Source organism: Thermobia domestica, chromosome 9, assembly GCF_964235325.1.
Source record: "Thermobia domestica chromosome 9, izTheDome1.hap1.1, whole genome shotgun sequence".
Lineage (NCBI taxonomy): Eukaryota > Metazoa > Arthropoda > Insecta > Zygentoma > Lepismatidae > Thermobia > Thermobia domestica.
Window position 1 is genome coordinate 208,791,605 of NC_137462.1, and position 23,380 is coordinate 208,814,984.

General features: G+C 34.6%; 1 protein-coding gene across 2 annotated transcripts in view; it reads right to left on the reverse strand.

Annotated features, from left to right (window-relative positions):
* LOC145660571 (tectonin beta-propeller repeat-containing protein 2) overlaps positions 1-10,423 on the reverse strand; it is an 87,779-nt gene extending 77,356 nt beyond the window's left edge. Inside the window, exons 1-3 of one of the 2 annotated variants that reach the window (XM_081725803.1) lie at positions 10,291-10,423; positions 4,785-5,055; positions 2,733-2,888 (exon numbers count right to left, since the gene is read on the reverse strand). In XM_081725803.1, coding sequence (XP_081581929.1) covers positions 2,733-2,888; positions 4,785-5,000 — 372 coding nt within the window. In that variant the 5' untranslated portion in view covers positions 5,001-5,055; positions 10,291-10,423. Of the gene's footprint in view, positions 1-2,732; positions 2,889-4,784; positions 5,056-10,286 lie in introns of both variants that reach the window. The other variant, XM_081725802.1, reaches the window with a different exon arrangement.
* Between the last annotated feature and the right edge of the window lie 12,957 nt (positions 10,424-23,380).

Here is a 23,380-nt window from a genome sequence, read left to right on the forward strand (position 1 = left end):
GTATACGTATGTAATAATTAAAAATGTCAAACTAAAATACACCTCAATCGTTTAAAAGCTTATTCTTTTACATCACTTTTCATAGAATATGATTTTATTTAAATACATTTATGAGTTTTATATAATACCTTTTCAAATAAATAAAATATTTTAAAATATAGCTACAAAGTTTAACAATAGAAGTAATCATAAACAATTTTTTTCCGTCTTTTGCAGACATTCTTTGTGATCTAGCGTGTTTTTTCATTCGTCAGTTAACAACTTTATCCATATCACCTTGCTATCGCTTCGCTCGTTACAACTTACACAGGAATGAAGGAGCTGGGAGGTGGAAGTTTAGAATATAATATAACGTTGTGGAGGGTTCAGTGAGCTGCACGAAATGGAAAGTACTTTGTGCAGAATGAGTACGGATTGCGAGAAAGAAAAAATCGAAAATGTCCAAAAAAAAAAAAAAAAAAAAATGTTGGGAGGGTTCATATCACCGATCTTGAGCCTCATCAATTTTGTACTTTCCACGCATCACTCGATTACTTTACCACTGAGCGTTTTTCTCTTCTAGCTATTCATGCAGAAGGATCTGAATGAAGTATGCACTTCGCGTTTTCTAAAGCGTTCATTTTCAGTTTTTTTTTTCTTTCTTCATATACATGCAAATTCATGTTATGATAGTGTTATTACAATACTGAACAATTGTGTCTAAAATAGTTTCATGGCAGAAAAAGAATGTTAAAATGTTAAGTTCGGACGGTCCCAGGGTTGGACGCAATATAAAGAAACTATGATGTAGCTACATCGGTCTGAGACAAACAAATAAAGGTAGCTGTTAAATAAAACATAAATGCAATTTTGAATTTTAGTTTAATATTGGTCTGCCTCAAGAAAAGCAAAGGAATGACAAGCAATGTGCAAAATGCCTTATTTGTTTTCATTAGCGCGAGTGGGATCCTTATTAAGTGGGAGTTGACGTAAATATACATAAATATAAGCTACTTCTAATAAAGTAATTCTAATAAGAAATGCCGCTATAAGAATCCTATTTTCTTTCAGTCGTTGGACAATTTTCCTTCTGCCTCGTTAATTTAAAAGACGTAAGGATTATTTTAATATGAAACATCAGTATTATTATTGCATTTTAAATATTCCAATTTCTCTTCCTGGCAAAAAAAAAAAAAAAAAAAAAAAAAAAAAAAAAAAAAAAAAAAAACAACGTAGAATTGCAATGGAATTTCGCTTTAAATGTTTTTTCTTGTCTGATTTAAAAATAAACCATTTTTGTTTAGTTTAACGTCCCATGTTTATGCACCAAGGCTAAAAGAGACGGTGATAATGGTAGAATGAGGAAAGTGGGAGGAAACGAAAGAGATCCGAGATACTCCCCTCATGGTATTTGTCCGCCACAAAGTGCAGGAACCTCACGCATCAGAGACAGAAGTAAAAAATAAATCATTGTATGCATGGTAAAGATTCATAATTTCAAAGATTCTTCTCATCGTGTCTGTCTATTTTGAATACTAATTACGGAGTATGAAGGATTACAGAAAATAAATTCCACAAGTCTTTATCTGTTTCCCTGACAAAAATATAGTTTAAAAGCCTAAAGAAAGAAAGACAATTAACTTGTCTTATCCGCAGCAAAATTTTATTCAGGCTTCGGTTTATTTTCTGTTAGGCTGCAATACTGACATTGCAAGTAAATGTGATTTTACTTTGTTTCCTGAAATGTCAGTTCACTCTCAACCTCCTATGGAAAAGACGGGTTGGATCAATCACACACCAGAAAACAGCAGGATGTTTTTAAATATACTTGCTTTTACCCTGCTGACTTCAAGGGGTTTTTCATATATCACTCCTCAGTTTTGGCTCCAAGGAAGGTAACTAGACAAAGGTATGTTTTGGGGACACTTTTTTGGCAATGGAACAATTAGCAAATCGAGTGAAACAGATGGTTAATCACTGTAGTCTCTATTTACGATATTTTCGCTACTTCCATCACTTATTTAATCATTCTAGATTTAAAATATATATAATTTCATAATGTATCATATCTCTGACTTAAAATTGCCATAATTTTCTGTATTGTAGCTATTTTGTTTGCCTGCAACGAAATTATCATATGCATACTGCAATATTATCGTTCAATTTCCATCCGTGACTGACGCAAAAATGCAGAAAAAAACAGACCTAAAAGGGATTCATGAGGATCTAGGGTCATTTTTACAGACTTAGTCTCTAGAAGGCAGTCCCACTTCTTTTGACCAGAACTGCATAAGGGGTTCCTGATTTGATTTCTGTTATGTGAATTTGTGATGGTAAACATCTTTTTCACGGGTTTTCTCATGGCTCTGTTTCCTCTTACATTCTCATTCTCTTTCATTATTCAGTTGTCTCCTTTAGCCTACAGGCATAATGCGTGGAGCGTAAAACGGAAAGACTTTCTACCACTAAGCAACCATGTCCCAAAGTTCTATTACTAGAGTTTTGTATTTCTATGTCCTACATTCGTAAATTGTTACTTAGTCAATGTTACAGTAATATTTACCAACACAATAATAATAAATAAAATTAAGCATAGAAAAATGTGAACCGCTAAAAAGATAACTTACGTACTCTCAATGGATTTATTTAGAAATATTAATAATCTGTGCTTTGAGAATGAAATTATACACGACTGAAAGTACACGAAAAGTTTAGTAGTATATCTATATCTAGGTAGAAATTACAGAAAATACCTGCTTATTTTCCTGTTCTCTTATGCATTCTGGAATCAGCTCTGAGGGTACTTTAGGAATTTGGAAAATCGTTATTGTTCCCTGATCATTTCCTGCAGCAACCATATAATCAACAGTTGATATAATTTTTACACATGTAATTGATGAAGAAGTGTTCTAGAAAAAAAATTAACATTATTACATTTATTAAATGTCGTTTATGATAGTTTAATCTAGAATTAAAAACTAGAATTGCATTAAACAGGTCAGCTAATTGAATCTGATGTTAGAAATTAAGAAATGCAAAGCCTACAATATGTCACTGGCACATAATTTGCATTAGGCAAGTGAGTTCGTTTTACGGTGTGAAACTACAGTAGACTTCCAAACTATGCGAATTTAATACTGAAAGCAGTACATCTATAACTTCTGCTTGCAACAGAGAGATAAGATCAAAGATAAAACCTGTTCCTCGGATGCTCAATTCATATCAGAACACCATTACTAGCTACCTTTTATTGGTTTTACTCTATGCAGATTAATACTGAAACCGGAAATCGTATTGGATGTCTACTACTTCTGGCTGCAATAGAGGAATAAAGTTAAGAGATTGAACATATTCTTGCGATTCTGAATTCATATAAAAACACGCCTTGTCGCTATCTATTACCGTTCTCTCACTAAGGCGACCAGTCTTGAAATCGGAAATTATAGATTTCCATCACTTTTAGTTTGAATGGAGAAATAAACGTCGAAACAAAACTAATTTTTGGAACACTGAATCGATTCCAAATATCGCTTGTCACTATCTCTTATCGTTCCTGCTCCATGGAGATTAATAGTGAAATTAATAATAGCAAATTTCTACCACTTACGGTATTAGTAGAGATATAAAGGTGGAATATCTTTACTTGAGACTCTAAATTAATTACAAAAAAAAGCGTCCTTATATATTATCATTTCTGCTCTATGGCGATCAACGCTGAAGCTGGAAATACTTAATTTTACCACTATCGGTCTGAATATAGGATTAACGTATGAAATAAACCTAATCTTAGGATATTGAATTGATTCCAAAAACCGCTTTCTAATATCTGTTGCCGTTTTTGCCTGATACCTGTCAACAGACGGACATAGGCGTTCTATAAGACTTCTCTACTTATGCATAGCATAGTTTAGAAATCTCATTTTAATGAAGGCATGTTACTCATCTATTTACTAATAATAAAATCATAGTACACAGAATATAATTACATTATTTCTTGTTATAGTTATTATTAACTGTTATAGTATTACTGTAACTTACGCATTGTTATAGTAATACTAACAGGGATTATAACATTCTAAAACATTCAAGAGAGCTACTAAAAAGCACTTATCTACGTTATTCTGGTCTATGAATTATTTAAGACGTTATAAAAGTTACTATTTAAGGGTTCGAATTCACGCATGTTTATAATAATTTTTAAACGTACTCTTTTATCTGCTACCTCTAATATTTACTGCATTATTATGGTTTTCCCTGACACCTTCCTCAACAGATCTTGGCAACTCACATGTAACTCATCTTACTTCTTGGAATTTCATCACGTACTTTTCTGTGTATACGGTAAACAATGGTGAGGTCAAGCAATTTGATATAGTAATGTAACCTCCTTGTATTTAATTTCTCTCTTTTTAAAAGTGTTTTGAGTGAAAATTTACGCATATTTTTAAGTGAGAGACATGAAATTTCTTAGTAGTTACTGATAGTTTTTTCACCTCTATCAGGTACTTCGTAAAGATGCTCTTATAATGTTAACTCTATGGTAGTTTCCCAGATCAGCAGAGGAAGGTGTAACTGGACACTGTAACAGTACAGTTAATAATGCATTAAGTATAAGACGTGGTAAATAAAAGTACGTTTACAAAAATCTTATAAAATGTTATAAAAATCTTACAAAATAATTACAGGATTTGTAGTTATAAATATATTTGTGGCGTATTATAATAGCTACTATAATCAAAATTTTTATTACTGTATGAACTTATTGATTTGATAGCTATTATTGACAACTATAACACTAAACATACCTCACATCTCAGTCTTTGAAGTTCCTTCTTTTTTCGATTGTACCAATATACCAATCCAAGATTTGTTCCTACAGCTATGAATTCCGGCACTGCATCTACACATGTTATATTAAGATCTTGAGTAAATATGCCTCTTTGAGCTTTTGCTGGAATTTGTTGGAGAAGATGAGTCAGTGGCTCCCACTCTCGCAACACTCCTTCGTGTGACTTTTCCATGTTTAAAACATGTGGACTTGACAGTTATTGGTAATTGTTTTCATCACATTCTAAGCTAGAAAGGTAAGAAAAAAATAAGCACTTCTTTATTTATTGTAATTAAATACGTGCTTTTATTAAAATAATAATTATTCCAGCAATATCACTTGAAATTACTAATTTGATATTTTATCAGTACGCTTTAATGTCCCACCTTTATAACAGAGGAACCAAGAGAGGGAGAGAAGCGAAACTTTACACAAAGCAACTATAGGAAGGGGGACATCTATCCATATATTGGGTAATATCACCAGGTGAACAGTGTTGCCAACCCAATATAAAGTTATGTTTTCTTTAAATGGAATGACCTAAATTTAATTTCATAATTCGAATCAGCAATGAAAACAAAGACGAAAGAGATGACACTCGCAGATCAGTGTTGCATACTTTCTGAGAAATAACGTTCAACATGTGTCAAATTTAAACGCCTTTAACACAATGAAGTAGTAACTATTTGTGCACATTAAATTAAATACTGGGAAGAACTCTTTAAGATGACTTCAAGTTTAGACGGATCAGTTAAACAGTGTTGCCACAACAGAAGAGAGAAAAGTTTAGTTTGGAAATAGTGCAATAACTTGGAAAAGGTCCCTAGTACACTATGGTTTAAAACTCATAGTACAAATCAGTATGTCATAAGGAACATTGTCACGTTATTTGAGATCGATAAGTCAAGTACTTACCGAGATATTCGGTACTAGAGATGCGAAAAAGCCGGCTTTTTTGAATTGATAGTTTTTTCACATAAAAAGCCGGCTTTTTTGGGGAAAAAAAGAGAATTTTGGAAATTTTGGCTTTTTTTCATTTTCATGATTTTTCTATCTAAATAGCTTTCTTACGGTATACTCTGTAGTTAGATAAGATTTCCATGACCTAAATGCCATATTTCGCTCTGGAATTCACCAAGATATATGGTACACGTTTTACGAATTAAAGCAAACATAAAGAATGTTGTATTTGAGGACAATTTTAGAGTTTATTTAACTTAATTTTAACTTTTGAATTATCAACATTTTTTTTCTTCTCTGGATCATTTCAGTTTGTCATCCGTGTTTTATTTCTAAGAGCTTAGTAATCTAAATTCTAGCGTAAAAGTTAAACTTATGTTTTTCTATATATCCGTCAAAGTGTGTGTTTTTCAATATATTCGTCAAACCGTACTTCTACATTTCTGTTATACTGTAGCTGTGCAATGATTTAGGAATAATTTTCTGGATACAACCTTGAAGATCATTTTACACTGAGAATCAGTGGCGGACTTAGAAAAGAATTTCGGAAAGGGTTTCTTTTTCTAATATTTAGTTTTTCTATAAAGTCCTAATTTTTATTTGAGAGAAGCTTAAAGTTTGTGAGTAAAGGCATAACTAATAGATATTTCGTTCACTCAGTCATGTTTTTTGTGCAGTTGTGTGTGGCTTAACTTAAATATATTCCGTAGTTTTTTTGGGAGTGGGGGTGGGGTTCCGTGAAGATATGAAGGGTGTGAGGTAAGAACATGGCAACCAACAATGCTGAGTTATGCAGCACCAGATAGAGAGCAACGCATACCGCTTCGTTTAATACTTCATGTATAGTTTTACGTGAAAAATCATCTTTCCGGCTTTGAAAATGAATTGTGCACCAGAAAAAGCTCTAAGTTCTTAAAATAGTAAAATTGTGGGTTACCATGTTCTTGCCTCATACCCTTCATATGTTGAATTGTTGTTAAAAATTCAGAAACCTTGAAGACTGGATAAACCATGATGGTGGTTATCTAAAATTTGCCTGTGGAATTTCAAGAATATACAGAACCACCCAAAACAAAGCTCTAGATATGCGACCTTTAAGCGTATCATATAAATGTAAGTATTTCTCTTATGTTTAATTTTAATTTTATTTTGTTTTAAAAAGAAGGTATAGCATATTTTGAAGTAAAAATACTACATACAATTTTGCTAGTTATTTGTGTATTTTTATTAAATAAAGAATTATTTACTTTCAGGATTGGATGGTTTACACCAGCTGGTTTTTAAAATAATGGTTCAAACCAAAAAAATAAAAAGAACGAAAAATGTGAATCGTGTGAACTTCATGGTGACGTTTCCAAATATCAAACCATCTGCATTAGTTTTATCTCCTTTTTACCTTTTAATCAAAATGTCTCATGTTCAACTCTCGGTCGAACAAACCAAGTAGCGGTTCGGATGTCACTTTAAGCGAAAGTCTTCTCCTCGATAATCTCGGTATTACATAAGGATGTTAAGCCTAAACATACGAAACGAAACCAAATTGTATATTTCTGCTTGCCTGAATGCCTGTTGTTTTATAAAGAAGCCAGGGTTGCTTAAATATATTGATAGAAATTGGAAAAAATTATCGACTGCCTACGTAGCTTCCAACATTAGCTTGGATTGGACTTGCAATGATATCTACATACTAAATTTGTAATTTAATACCTCAGTTTTAGCGTACTGATTACGATACACTGACCTTAAATTTTACATGCAAAGCAATAACAGGATTTTTCCACTATTGTTTTACATTTAAAGTAATGACGGATTTTCCCGATGGGTAAGGCAGGAGTTTCCCAATTTAAGAAATTTACTGACCGGATTTCTTGTGACCCCTTCCAGCATAACCCTGTTGTTGCATAATAACAGCAAGGCGAAACAAACTTATTTCCGTCAACATGTAATATAAATACATACAGCAAAATACTTAAACCCAAAAACCCGGTTTAAACGAACAAACAACAACAACAACAAAAAGCTGGTTTAACCCCTCCCCCAGAAAAGGAGTTTTGGCTTTTGCAAAAACAACCATGGTTCTTGCCAACCCTGCTTACTTTTGTATATAAGAGGTTAAAAAATTCATATTATATACATTGTTTAATCCTTTGGAATTCATAATGCAAATATGTTAAAAATTTAAATTGTTTGAAATATCTTTTCGAAATTCATGGTTTATTTTCGAGGTTTTATATTATTATCGGCATCAACCACTAATTAAATGAGTTTATGTCTTATAGAGAAGCGAAACAAAGTCTACTTTATCAATTTAAAGCAGAATTTTGAAAAAAGCTCAAAATTTCCCCAAGCAAAAAAGCGAAGCAGAAAAAAACAGCCGATTTTTTCCGAGCCCTTGCATCTCTACTCGGTACTTTGTAAAAGATGAGAATTTTGCGCTGTACAAGATGGTAACGCTGTTTCAAAATACTAATTGTTTGATACTAACGCTGTTTCACCTAATAGCTACTTTCGTGCAGTGACTATACTTATTCTCGTGCAACTTTAGGGGAGTAATATCGAAACAATTCAATATTATCTGTAAATATTACCGAAACAATTTGTTGCATACAGCGACAACATCTAAGGAATAGTAATTTCTTTTGCTGTGAATTTCCATTTCAAATTTGTTCATAACATGTTCGCTAACAGAGATGAAGTGAGCTGTCTAGTAAACCCATTTTTGTTGGTAAATTTAGTTTTTAAAAGTAAAATGATTTGTAGTACAACAGAGTTCTAGTATTTTAATAAACCCTAAGTCTCTAGGTCCTTAAATTAATTACATTACGAAATCTCGGCAAGAATTTCTTTTCTACAAAAACTGTCTACGTTGTTAAGTATGCTTGCGCGAGGATATCTGATTCGTAACCCACTGAAATGTCTAGAAACCTTAGTAAGTATCCTAAAGTAAAGGCAAGCGATCAGCACGGAAATTCAGGCGGGCACTATTTGAAGTCTTAATAAACCGTAAACAAGTGCATACATATGTCGGAATTCATAGTGTGCGCTTTGCTTTCCTTATGGAGGCTTAAATGATTTCCTTAGCCTGCAGCCTTCTCCGTAATGGATTTACCCTCAACTTTTCGCTTTTATGTTCCGATATTCTCAATCTGCAGCTTTCATTTTACATCTTAACATTATGTTACCTGTAGAAGGCAACATAAAATTCTGGCTTGATTAAATTAATAATTTTGATTAAAAAAAAAAAAAGAAAAACTACTTATCATTCGAAGATGTGAATCCATTCCATTCCATTCGGCAACTGTAAAGTGCCGTGTAGTTTGGCCCAAACATAGATTCAAATGGCCTAAGATGTGAATCTTAGATTGAAAGTTAAAACAAACGGAAGCTATCAACACAATAATGCAATGAAATATCACATGTATAATACACCAGTAATGTGTAAATTATATTGCATTCCATGAACTTTACATTGCAAACTTGGCATATATTCCGAAGTTGGGCGTCCGCTTTCGTCAAGTTTTTTTTACTGGTATCTCCTTTTCACACTTTCTGCAATTTGTTATTAGGTTCATTAATCCGTGCTTTTCACAAACTTTTAAAAGATTTTGCTCGTTATCAATGTATTCCTTCACAAATGTTAAAACTGCTAGTTCATTGCCCTTGTACATTCGCCATGTTGGTAACATAAATGCTAGTTTCTTTCACACAATGCAATTGTTAGGTTACCTTGCAAAATTTTTAAAATTTACAGGAAAGATATGGATAATTTGATCGTTTGTGTGCTTGATAATGTATAAGATTCTCGAAAAATCTGTTTATTTGTTACATATAAGCGGTTATAAACATGGGACTATACGGCGAGCGGAGGGAACTACTTGGCGCAAGGTAACCGAACAGTTGCATTGTGGGAAAGAAACGAGCATTTATGTTATCAACATGGCGAATGTACAAGGGCAATGAACTAACATTTTTAACATTTGTGAAGCAATACGTTGATAACGAGCAAGATCTTTTAAAAGTTTGTGAAGAGCACGGATTAATGAAACTAATAAGAAATTGCAGAAAGTCTGGAAAGGAGATAACAGCGAAAAAACGTGGCGAAAGCGGACGCCCAACTTCGGAATAAATGCCAAAAATGGTATTGCTCGGGCAGATGTTTCTACTAAATTCTGATAAATTTCTTAAATTTTCAGGTTAGGTTAGGTTCGTTAAATTTTATATTTGGTAGAACCGTCTCCTCAAGTGAATCCAAAAAATAATAATAATAATAAAATTAAAAATATTTTTATTATTATTTGCATTTTTCTTCTCTTTGCACTTACTTTATCTTTGTACATTTGTATTCATGAAATCAACAATAATCACAAACTCTGTTTACTAAGGTTAATATAATGAATAAATTAATAATGATTAAATTATTAATTTATTCATAGCACACTATCAATCAGTTTAGCGCTTTCATTAACAAACACCAATAAATTAGTATTACTAATAGGTGCTCAAAAGTATTATACATTACCTACTTTAGCAGAAAACTGCTGAAAGTCACAAAAACACATATAATGACTACACACAAGCAGTAGACAGACGTATCGTAGAAAATTCTGAGATACGTAACTCTTCTTCTTCTTCTTTTTCTTCACCTTTTAAAGTTCGGAGCAAGGAGTACGGGATAAGAGATGGCGCTGTAAACACTAGTATTGGGGAGATTTGCTCCCAGTTTGTATTCAATTTGAAATATGTACATTTCAATATTTTTGACAATTTTGTTCATTGTTACAATTTTAATATACTGTTATTCAATTTCAATATCTTCATGCGCCGCTTATCCTTCCTTATTACATTAACAGTGTGAAAAACAATTATAATTAAAAAAGGCTAATTCGGCTATTTTGGCACGAGCCATCTTAATACATAACCTTATTTCAAACAATTTTCATTTAAAACAACATTAGTGAAGCAGTCTACAGGACTCTAAGGCCGGGATTTCTTCTATATAAATCTCCGTAAGGGAGGTAACTGAAATTGAACTGAACTAAGCAAGGAGTACCATTGGACAGTTTTAAGAGTATCAAGCTCACAATAAATTAATAAAAGCGTATTACATAATAAAGTATTAAAAGTAGATAGTGCAAAACTGGATATATTGGATATATGTAATGTTTGCAATACGTTTCAATGAAAATTCATAAAATAAAGTTAACATTCTAGGTAGTGCTATGTAATAATTATTGCACAAAATAAATTCAAATAAACCTAACATTATATTTTTACAAATGTAAAACATTTTTCTCAATTTAAAACAGTAAACGCTATGTTATTTTTTTTACCACTGAATGACAATAAATAATTTTTTGATTTCCATTGTTTATAAGCGAGTTTTATTCTGATCGAAAGCTTAGAAGAAAGAAGTCCTGTTGAAAATATTAATTTTGTGATTAAAGTAGAGCCTAACAATGGAATATTACTTTGTTTTTTAGAAATAAAATAAAAGCAAACCTAATAATATTTATAACCAAAGAAATATGTATTTATATTATGAGCAATCAGTAACTAAAGATTGATTCTACGGTTTCCAATATTCGGAAACTGATCCACTACCCCAGATGGATCCTGTAAAAGTGTTCCACTTAACTCCCTCTCAATTGATATGAGAGCAAGATTAGAAAGTCTTTTCGCTGACATTGTAAATCTCAAATATTGCTTTACGCGCTTCATAACAGAGAAACTGCGTTCAGCAGATGCAGATGACACAGGAAGTGTTAAGATAATCCTTAGAAACGTCAACAATTCAGGAAAAGTCAATTCCATAGTTTGTAGCTGAACGAAAAACTCCATGACACCTACACTTTTCAGTTTACTGTCATTAGCAAACACACACTCAGCCAAATCCAGTTCCGATTTTAATTTGTTAATGTCCTGGAAAAAGTCCTTGTACTTCTCCGCGAAGATCTGAATGAAGGATGGATTAAGGAAGGAACCACTTCTATACTTGCCGCGACCTTATCCTGATAGCCGAGATACGCAGCTTCAATTCAGGCGACTCCGCGCACATTACATAGTTCCTCCCGTTACAGAAGTAAAACATTACTTAGGAGATCAATTCAAAGAGCTAATTGAGTTCAAGTATATAAAAATGTCAATACAGAAACAATATTTAAAATAAATGATACTACATTTATTAGTAAAGGGTTATGAAAATGACGTCACGACTCAGAATCGGAAAGAGAGAAGGAAAGAAAGGAATGAAAAGCCGGCAGCTAAGATGCGAGTCTCTTGCAAGTGTTGCAAGATTATAAACTTGAAAAACCTTATAACAAAAGCAGAGGACCAGTAAAATTACTTAATTGGTCAATGTTAGAAACCGTCCACAATGGATAGGAAATGGCTTAATATTTTTATATGATATATAAATTAAATAGAGTAACTACCCCGTAAGAAACTTCATTGCCTGCTGATAAATGAAACAAAAGAAATAACGGAACTCACATGTAACTTCTGCAATTTTTGTGCAGAGAGTAACACTGCTCTGCCAAATTTCGTCTTCGCGCGTGCGTTAGAGTGAGTACGTGGGTGTACTGAAACTGCAACCATGAAGAGTGTTAAGCGCGAAGTTGAAAATATGAATGAATCCGAATTATCATCTTCTCAGTATTATCGCAAACACGAGGAAGGGAAACCTCTTTAAAGTCAAGCAAAGTAAATTGCCAACAATTTGTACGCTCGACTAAGAGAAAAAAATGCAGACACAACTATTGAAGAAATTGTTAATATGATTGTTGCCGGTTCGCTGTGGTTTACTCAGTGTCAATGTAGAGTTGCTGTGCTTTTAGAAAAAAAAATCGTATTTTTAATTTATTGTGTGGGAGCGCCAGTTGAAACCCTGGCGATTGAGAGCCAAACCAAAACACACACACACACACACATACAAAGGCTTCCCTGTGAAAAGGTTCGCGCGCCAACATGTATTAATGCGCTTGTGATGCGGCTCTCAAGTTAACATTGGGTTTAGTATAGGGTTGTATGCGTCTATATCATCACACACAAAATCATTTTCAGTAAATCTGCACTTCAGTTCACTGGTCATATTATCAAGCACTTGAAACAAGACCCTTTTATATTCTTCAGCCAAAGCTGTAGATTGGTCTCTTCTTACGTTGGAAATCGATGCTGTGACTACATAATATCCAATTTCTTTGATGTAGTTTGAATTCTTAAGCTAGCATCAACTTGAAGATAGATCAAAAGATCTGAATAGCTCCCATGTTTTCTTCCAAATGATAGAAAAATAATCATCATTATGTTTATCTTGCAAAGAACAAATCAGTCCATTAACTAATCGTTTTGCGCTGCGTAATGTCAACGTTTTTTTTTTTTTTTTTTTTTTTTTTTGCCGTAATGTCAATAAAGTACCATTTGCAAGGGCCAAAATATCGTTAAGTATTTGTAGCACAAACTTCACTTTAAAGTCACAGAACTGTTTCAATAGTCCTCGCGCCTCTGCAGCTTCTCTTTTGTTTGTTGAGTTTGAAAAATACTCAAGGGCTGTTTTAACTGTTGCAAAGCGTTTTATGAAATACATGATGCCCTTGTATTTACATACCCAACGTGTGTCACTTTGAAGTGGCACTTCTAGAACTCGCTCTTCAGGATAAAGTTCATTCTACACTTCAATAAATTTTTCGTGACGTAACGTGGACACCGACTGGAAAGAATAGATGGCTTCTAACAAACCTAAGGTATCACCAACCACATCAAGTCTTTTAGAAACGTCTACTAGCACTAAATTTAATCTATGTGCATAACAATGGACATAAACACGTGGATTTTTAACTTTCTGACGAAATACGTTCTGTACACCATTAGCACATCCTGACATACCGATGCACCATCATAGGATTGGCCGATGCATTTCTTTGGGTCTAAGCCTACAGTAACAAGATGTTCCAAAGCTTTACTCGCAAGTGATTTTGCACTCAAATATGATAGTTTTATGAAACCGATAAAGCGTTCTTCTATTTCATCATGTTTGACGTGCCTAATGCAGACAGACATATGTTCCTTTTTACTAATGTCTCTTGCTTCGTCTAGTATCAAGGAAAAAGTACCATTGCTGTACTTACAAACCTCTTCTGCAACATGCTTTGTAATTATTTTCGCAGTTATATCAAGATACTGATTTTGAGAATCCTTAGATGTGTATGCTGCATTTTTTGCCTTACGTTGTTTCTAGCTGTATCACTCTCCAATGTAACCAGATTTAGAATCTCCAAAAAATTTCCTTTATTTGAACACTCATCGCTTCTAGTCTCACGATGACCTTTAACTCCAATGTCTTGTCGCGCACATACTATAGCTACCCGCGCCATTGTTGCCACTACCGAGCGATTTTGTGAAATATCTGTTTTATGTTTTGCACTCAGCATAGATGTTACAGTCCCATGACATTCAGTGCTTGTAAAACTTTCCCATTTAATTATTGATGTTTTGCAGTCTTAGGAAGTAACGTAACGCAAGTAACGCGTTACTTGTAACGCGTTACTTTTTAAGTAACGTTTCCTAGTAACGCGTTACATTTTTTCAAAAGTAACTGTAACGGTAACGCGTTACAAAGTTTTAAGTAACGCACCTAGTTTGCGTTACTTTTTTCGCGTTACTTTTCGGATGAGTAACTACAATATATGCATATTTTTCTTCGGAAACAAATGTTTCTTTCCTGTAAGTGAATTCCTCAGAATGGAACAATCGAGCATGAACTACGTATGTCAGTGACCGACAGTAACAGACACACAGGGAAACAGATATGTTCGTAGTGCCACTTGCTGTTTTTGGAAGATGAGGACAGCCTTAGGGAAATCACGTGTACTGATTGCAAGCACCTGGAAGATTTTGTCGGTGATTTTGACAGCTCCAAATCAATACATTCAGTGAGTGAACTAGGAGTACAATGATACCGGTAGTCTATTTTATTTTGATTGGTGTTGTTTTTATAAAGATGGAGAACGAAAATATTTTACCGTTCGAACATTTCAAAGAATACCTTTTTCTTAAAAGCTGAGGATAATGGTGGCCTTAAAGGGCCTTATGCAGAGTCGTTTTGACGTCTGATTAACGTCATATTACGAGGTTGACTAACGGATGGTTATCAAAATTTTATTCAGAGTCTCAGATTAGGATGTAGTATTTGTCGAAGTTAATCACATGTGACTAATTAATCTAGAGCAGAAGCTAATCTTTTTCCCACCCTGTAGCGTGCGACACAACATTTCGTATTTCATATATTTTCATTTTTACAGACTACGCATGCGCTCTTCTACTTTTCCGTAGTTGCCACATTTTCCTCACCCGATGTATTGGAGTTATATAAGTTAATCATATCCAAATCATCTTTCTAGTTGTACTCAAAGTAGACTCTGAATACCATAACGTGCACCTTCCTTAGTAAAGAGTTAGTATGCCTAGCCAGTCTGTGACTAAACTTCGATTAACGAATTCTCCCTGAATACCGCCCAAAGTGTCTGAAGTGCCCTGGCGGAAAATATTTATGAATAACTAGGGTGCTATAATTAACGATATACAGTAAAGGGTTAATATGAATAAAATGTGTTCTGATAAGCAGGCCTACTTTATTACTAGAAAATAGTTTGTTAATGGTATGTAATATTGGAGCTTATGCAGATCAGTTTGCGTATCCTAGAGTCCCGTTGATTATAGAGTTTGAAACTAGCTATAAAAAGCATGTGTCGATTTTAGAGTTACTGACATGTTTTGATTCACTCCCAGTTCATGTGTTCTTATTTTATTAGTTGTAGTGTAATGTTTCTCTATATTCTGTATTTTTAATTTTACATAACAACATTGTTATTATTATATAATTAATTTAGCAGAATAATAATAAGCAACCATTTTTTCTAACGCATAAGGATGAGCACGAGTCAAGCTTAAAACTCGACTCGATTCGAATTCAAGTCGAGTTTCGAGTCAAGTCAAAGGTTATATCCTCAAGTCGAGTTTCGAGCCGATTCAATGTTTCGCGTCGAATTTCGAGTCCAGTCGAGTTTGATAAATGGCTCGTTCGTTTCAATTCGTCTTGAAATCATGGCCTGATTACACTGGAAAGCGAAAGCCATAAGAAATGTAAGCTAAACAGTAATATGGAATACTTTTAGTGTTGCTCACGAGAGGGGACACTGCTCGCATCTCGTCTCGTCTCGATAGCTTGACCACAACAGATTTTTTATAACAAGCTCGGCTCGGCTCGGCTCAACTAAGAAGATGGCTCGAGCCGGCTCACTTGGGGTGAACCATCGGCTCGAGCTGGCTTGGTAGGATGAGCCATCTGCTCGTTCGGCTCAACTGAGCTGAGGGCTCTAGCCGAGTCGGTTGGGTGAGCTGTTGGCTCGGCTCACTTCTCGGTTCGGGTCGATAGTGAATGAGCTGTGAGCTGAGCTGCTCGAGTTGTTGACAATTCTAAATCCGGGTCGAGCAGTTCTGAAGATATTAGGCCAGTGCCCTATAACTTTCAACAGTGTTTGGCTCGAGCCCGAATACTCAACCTAGACCCTCAACCCAAATTCAGAAGCTAGTGAACAATGTCCTTGACTCCTAGACCTCACGACTACCGAGGTTGGCAATCAACTAGTTTTTTTTAGTATTCAAATACAAACCGCCTATCTTTCATATTTATATACAGTATTGTTATAATAATAATAATAATAATAATAATAATAATAATAATAATAATAATAATAATAATAATAATAATAATAATAATAATAATAATAATAATAATAATAAAAGTTGTAGTTGTAGTAGTAGTAGTGTCATTGATAATAATTATACTGTCTCTGTAATATACTCTCTATGTAATATACTGAATTTGACTCGACTCGACTCGAAACTCGACCCCAATTCGAGTCGAGTTGGAGGAAATTTTTCGAGCCGAGTTCTCGGGTCGAGCTCAAAGATATCTGTTTCTAATCGAATCGAGTGTCAAAGAAAACTCGCTTGAGCTCGCTTGTGTCCATCCCTACGAGTAACGCAGAATGGCATTTTATCAATGTTACATTATATGAAAATGTTCATATATCAATTAAAAATTTGTCCTTGCATTTACATAAAGCGATTCAGAACGTGCAATAATAATAATAATAATAATAATAATAATAATAATAGCGGTAGTAATAGTAGTACGGAAAATTGAAGTCATTTTATTCACACTTTTAAAGTTTCGGACCTAAAAGTAACGCGTTAGTAACACGTTACTTTCGAAGTAAAGTAACAGTTACTTTTGTGTTTCAAGTAACGCGTTACTAACGCGTTACATTTTAAGAGAAAGTAAAGTAACTTGTAACGCGTTACATTTTTACAAGTAACTTACCCAACACTGATGTTTTGTGACACTCACTTTCAGTATGTCTTTGAAGTTTTTCACCAATTTTCTTCCAATTCGAAAAGCCAACTTTCACAAAAGTGGGATCTGCATTACCAGAGGTGGGTGGGAAATGGCGGCAAGAAAAACAAATACTTCGTCTCCCTGTTCCGAATATTCTATAAACTTGTATTTATTGTACCAGCTACTGTTAAAACTTCTTACCTTATTATTTATTGTAGTTTGCTTGTAAATAGTCCTTCGAGGCTGAGAAGGTCCATCATACACTGACCGACTCAAGTCATGTATAAGTGGAACGGGACTGTCTTCATTCACACTATTTGTTTGATCACTGCACACAGATTCTGGTAATAGTTCATGTTGTTCATTCCCATCCAACACCACTCCACTTGCATCACTTGAAACTGATACATACTTCTCTGAATTTGAAATATTTGAATTAGGATCATCACTCACAGTCTCAGCAAGTTTGGATCGTTTACAGTCAGGAGACTCACAATTGTTCGAAAAAGGAGATGAAATTACGTTTTCTGTAATTGCACGCTTTTTCGCAAAATATTTAATTATTGTACTTTGTGATTTAGACATTTTACCAAAGCATTACGAGCACACACTGTCATCACCCTCAAAGACACACAGCAAAGGGAAAACTGATTATTATACTAAGAAGTAGAATTTAATTCAGCGAATGACCGTGTTGTTTTCATTTTTTTAATTGGTAATTTCTTTCAAGAAGGTATAAAGTCTCAAAGAGCAAAGCCCCATTGTTGATGTGTTTTTGAATACTATATTTTTCTCTTTCGTTATACACCGTGTAGATTTCTGCTGCTAAACAGTACAGTACAATGTAGTTATAAAACGTAAATCAAATTTCATAAAAACGAAAGAACAAAGTGAATATTCAAGGTAGAATTTAGCGGAGGGAAGGGGGAAATTCCCCCTTGCTCACTTTTTATCCCTCTCACATATAAGATTTTTTATATCTGGGGAGACAGTATAATGGAGGGAACATTGTTTTATAGTGAAAGTCTATTTTACATCTATTACATCTATTATTTTTGTAGTGCCCTAACCATCAGGCTACAGAGAAGCTCGTCGGTACATGGAATGCATGGAATTTACAGACGGAAACTTATAGTTAGCTGCCAAATTTACACTGCATAAAATGACTTGATTGGATTTTACACTACATAAAACGGCATTAAGAGTCCCTCCCTCTACAAACACAAGAATCTATAAATACCACACTGGATATATTGGTATAATTTAACACCAGTTTAGATCTAAATAAGATGATTTTAAAAACGCCAACTTCGATTTCTACTTTTTATTTGTAGGTCAGACTAGAATTTCCCATATTTTTTTTATGATAAGAAGTAAGTCGGACAACGATTAGCGTTCTTTCGTTTTCGGTATAAGCTACTAGTGGTATAATTTCGATATAACACCGCATTGCGTACTAGCAGCGTTCACCCCGCTTCGCTACGGTCACCCCGGAACGCAATAAACTTTGTTACTTAGATAATTTTTACTTTTTCGCTTTCAAGTGATATGATAAAAACCATAGAAGATTGCAGTAAATCTTAACATTATATCGCCTGTCATGTATGTTAACCCGCCCCGCTTCGCTGCGGTCATCCCGGTGCTGGCATATTGTAAAAGTGTCTGTAAAAATAAGCAAATCAATTAAAAAATTTTAAACAGAAGATTCAAGCTATTTTCCGCTGTATATCGCCTGTCATTTATGTTAACCCGCCGAGTGACACGGTCATGCGGGTTGCATATAAATACGTTTATTTTTACCTATGATGAACTAATAACAAAGGATTTGTACGTTATGGACACTTGAATGGGTCAATTATCTCAAGACACTGGTAATTAAAAATTAAAGTGATATGATAAAAACCATCTAGGGTCCAAATCCTAATAACCCCCAAAAATGAAAGAAATTGGTTCAGCCGTATTAGCGTGATGAGCGGACAAAGGATTTTGTACGTTCTCTTTTATATATATAGATAGATAAGCAATAAATTAAATTTTCAGATGATGTGGTCTGCTCTTTAACACAACGTTGTTGATAGTGAAGACTTCTACAATGTTTTAAAAAGAAGAAATACTGTGTTACATAACCAAAACACAATAAAATAACTACTTGAAACTTGTTCTAAGAACTACAAAATCATTTAATACTCAACAAAATGCAGTTTCTAACATACTGACTCCTTCCCCCCACCCCATGTTTATAGAAGAAACTTATCACTATACAATTCAATGCATGTTCAAGAATCGATAACATTATACTTCTTGCGAAATAAATATTAATTATCTTAAATATTGAAAGACAATTTAGGATATTAGTTTATCTTCAGAGCAAAAAACTAGGGGATCCCAGCCCCCCCCGGCACCGGCCTAGAACCGCCACTGAGTGCAATATATTGTTATTAAAAGCGCGCCTAAAAAATTTCAATTTCCTGTACTTGCATGGGATTATCTTGTCATTTGCTTATTTAGCAGCAATTGTCAGCGTTTGTTTGTAACCATCATGGCTGCACCCAGTCAAGGTCATAGCAGACGACTTTAACCAAAGCTGGCAAACTAAAGGAGCTCTGGAAATAGTGGGGGCGTAACAATTGGAAGTGCCTAGGACGCCGGGAAGGTTAAAAACGACCCTGCGCCTAAGTCAAAAGAGTATTTTTCGAACACCTTCGATATATACAGGAAAATTTTATGACAAGCCTTGCCACTCGATTAAGTGTATTATCTATCTCCAAAAATTGCTTTTCAATTTTTAGTTGATAAGAAATCCAACATCGCCACTTTTGCCCCATTCTGATTACCTCTAATAGAGTAGGTGAACATTCATCCTCTCGATTAGTTCATCTCCTTTTCTTATTACTGTATATCGCTTAATCCGACGATGCTCCAGTTGAACTTGCGGTAGTCAGTCATAAGGTCGCCGGCAAAATCCTCACCAAAACCTAAGATCTTATCTTAGAAGCGCGGACAATAGCTTGCCTAGTGAACATAAGCTCACTTAAATATAAAACGTAATTTTATGACACTCTGAGTGCCATAAGATATTAATGCAAAAATTTTGCAAAAACATTTCAAATGCCTTCGTATTGAAAAATTCTTGGAAATCATCTTTTCTTTAATGTACATATATATATATATATATATATATATATATATATATATATATATATATATATATATATATATATATATATATATATATATATATACATTGAGAATAAGAGCTGTAGGCTTCGTCAAAGATCGTAGTTGACTCTTTCACCTCTCCTTGTTTGGTGAAAAAGAAATGAAAAGCCCTAATAACGCCCCTCGACCTGTGAGATCATAGCTAAATTTAACAATTACATCAGTGAGTTAGTTATCCAGTTCATGTTGTTAGTGAAACCGAGATCTTTCCCTTTGGTTGAGGCACGACACGATGGACTAAGAAACCAAGAATTCACTGTTGCCACACTTGGTACAATTGTACCAAATTCAGCCCTTTTTGTCATTCATCGGCCCGTTGGTACCACGCTGGCATTTTCAGCCCCTTTTGTGAAAAAGTTGGTACAATTCTACCCAATTCAGCACCACTGAACAATTACTTGTTGCATTTTCAAAAGTGGCAGTAAGACTTTTCCTACATCTCACGTTACTCATACTGTGTGATGTCATGAGGAGCGAACTCAGAGATGATTGATTTGTTTCTCGTTTTATATATATATTTTCATATAAGGCCATAATACCGTTTTGATTTATAGTCACTTTGAAATAGAGGCGCGTTTAGTTTCCTTGCAATACATACCGAAGATGATAACTGTTTTCTCTTAATTTGCGGCCTCTGTTATACTTCCTACGCGTGAGAAAAGTTTCATCTACTTCAACGGTTGTTTAGGATCCTCCCAGCGGCGTAGCAATAGGGTAGGCAGGGTAGGTATTGCCTACGGGCGTAGGACGTTTCGATATATTAGGGGGAGCCCCAGGTTTTTAATAAAAAAAAAAGAAACAAATTATATAAATGGAGCCCCAAGTTTTCGTGGTCTTGACTTTCAAACATGGCAAGAATAAATATTCCTTCCCCCCTCTCTCGCAGTTTATTACATTTGTGTATCAAATTATTGGCATTACTGTAAACTTGTCGAGGTTATAGCACTGTATGATTAAGAAATTAATTCTCCTGGTAGTTAATTATTACCGTATTAATACGATATCAGTCCTATATTACATGTACAGAGCTTACTAACCATAAATAAAATTCCCCTGCGCAACAGGCTTTCAACAATAACGACAAATTCTCCAAGCACCAAAGGTTGGGTAAACCGGGCAACTGCCTGGAACGCTAACGTCAGGGGCGCCCAAACGAGCAACCCAAAATAAATTTTCGAACATATTTTCTAACATCACTGTAATAAAATGTAAAATATAGGCTAGGACTAGGTGGGGGGAGGCAAAGACTCATTGGCAGGGTGAAAACTTGGCTTCGTCCGCTCCTGATGTTGACTGAGATGTAGTGTTAAATGGATGAGGACGATACTGACCTATTTAAGCTTTAATCTGCACATTATTGGAGAGTAATAATTAGCTGATCTTCTTAAATACCGATTGCAATATTACTTACAGCATTTTTGTAGATGTGATAACTTTTTTTTTCAGTTAGCGAATTTTTAGCCCTGTTTTAGCGGAAAGAAAAATCTCATATTGGCAACACTGCCCAAAGCTAGTCAAATGTGGGATGTGGCGCATACGCGTAAGTTACATTGGTCTATTAAATGGGTGAGGGGGCGCCACTAGGTAGTTTGCTTAGGGGCGCCAAAGGGCATTGTTATGCCACTGGGTCCTGCTATTTGGATGTTTTTAAAAAATATTTTTTAAGAAAAGAGCAATTTCTTGATTTGGACTTGGAAGAGGGGGAGTGTTCTAGAACTTTATCTCTTTTAGTTTCGTGTTATAGAACCATGTATTACACTTACATTAAATAATGAATTCAGCCCTTTTTGTTTCAATTTGGTACTATTTTTCAGCCCGCTCCAGAGCGAGGATTGTGGCAACACTGCAAAAATTAGTCTATCTTCAGCGCCAGAGCGATAACAGCAAATGAACGATGCAATATGTAAAATACAGCTAATGTCTTGCGCCAGTGCAACGAATACAACATGTAGTTCTAACAAGTCCGCCCACCATTAGGTGCAGTAACAAACAAACAAATAAACAAATAAATAAATAAATAAATAAATAAATAAAAATTAAAAATGTGTTCAACAAATAATTGATGTTAAGTTGCCATGTATAACAGTAACAGTAACAGTAACATTGTTTAGTTACTGTTGTTAAGTAACAGTAACATTGTGAAAATGTTTCATTAAAAATGTTCTGTTTTGTTATTCACAAAAAGAAGTAACTTTAAATTATGCAACGTCGGCGAGCGGTACACCAATGAAGTCATCTCTTCTCGCGGGAACTCAGAAACACTAAAGAAAATTTGTCAACAAGTTATTTGGGAAAATGGAATAGTTAATTATCGCTAATGCAACAGTGATTGCCAACCGGTCAACCGCATCTTCTACGAGTATAAGGCAAAAGATGGTTACTGAGCCTAGCATTAAAAAGTGATTTATCAAGAATTATAATCAAATTCTTGTACCAACCTATATACAGGGTGGTAAGAAACTCCACCGACAAAATTCGGGACATGATTCCCGACACCGAAACAAGAAAAAAAAAGTCCTTTTGCACTTTTCTCTAGGACACATAGTTTCGGAGCTACATGATGCCGAAAACGGGGCAAAATACACTTTAGAGCGCTATATCTTCTCTATTTCGAATGATAGAGGCAAGGCGGCATGGTTACCTCAAAGGAACGAAACCTGCTCTATTCAAAGATGGGTATGTCGCACTCGTGAAATCAGTGCACAAGGGATTCCCCAAAGAAGCGTAGGGTCTCCCGGATAAACTATCAGGTAAAGATACGTCAAAATAGGCGTGAATGGATAGGTTTCCACCTGGTAACCATAATTAGTTGTAACCAGTCGAAATCTCAGAGACGAATTGATGGACGCGTCATATTAGATATGTGTGGTTGCATAACCACCAGGTACTGATGGTGACCAACAATGAAGTTGTGGATATGAAGTGTGGGTGAATACACTTCGGGAGGTGACTCCACAACTGGAAACAAGGAAACAAGTCATGAACAGAAGTTGAAAGAG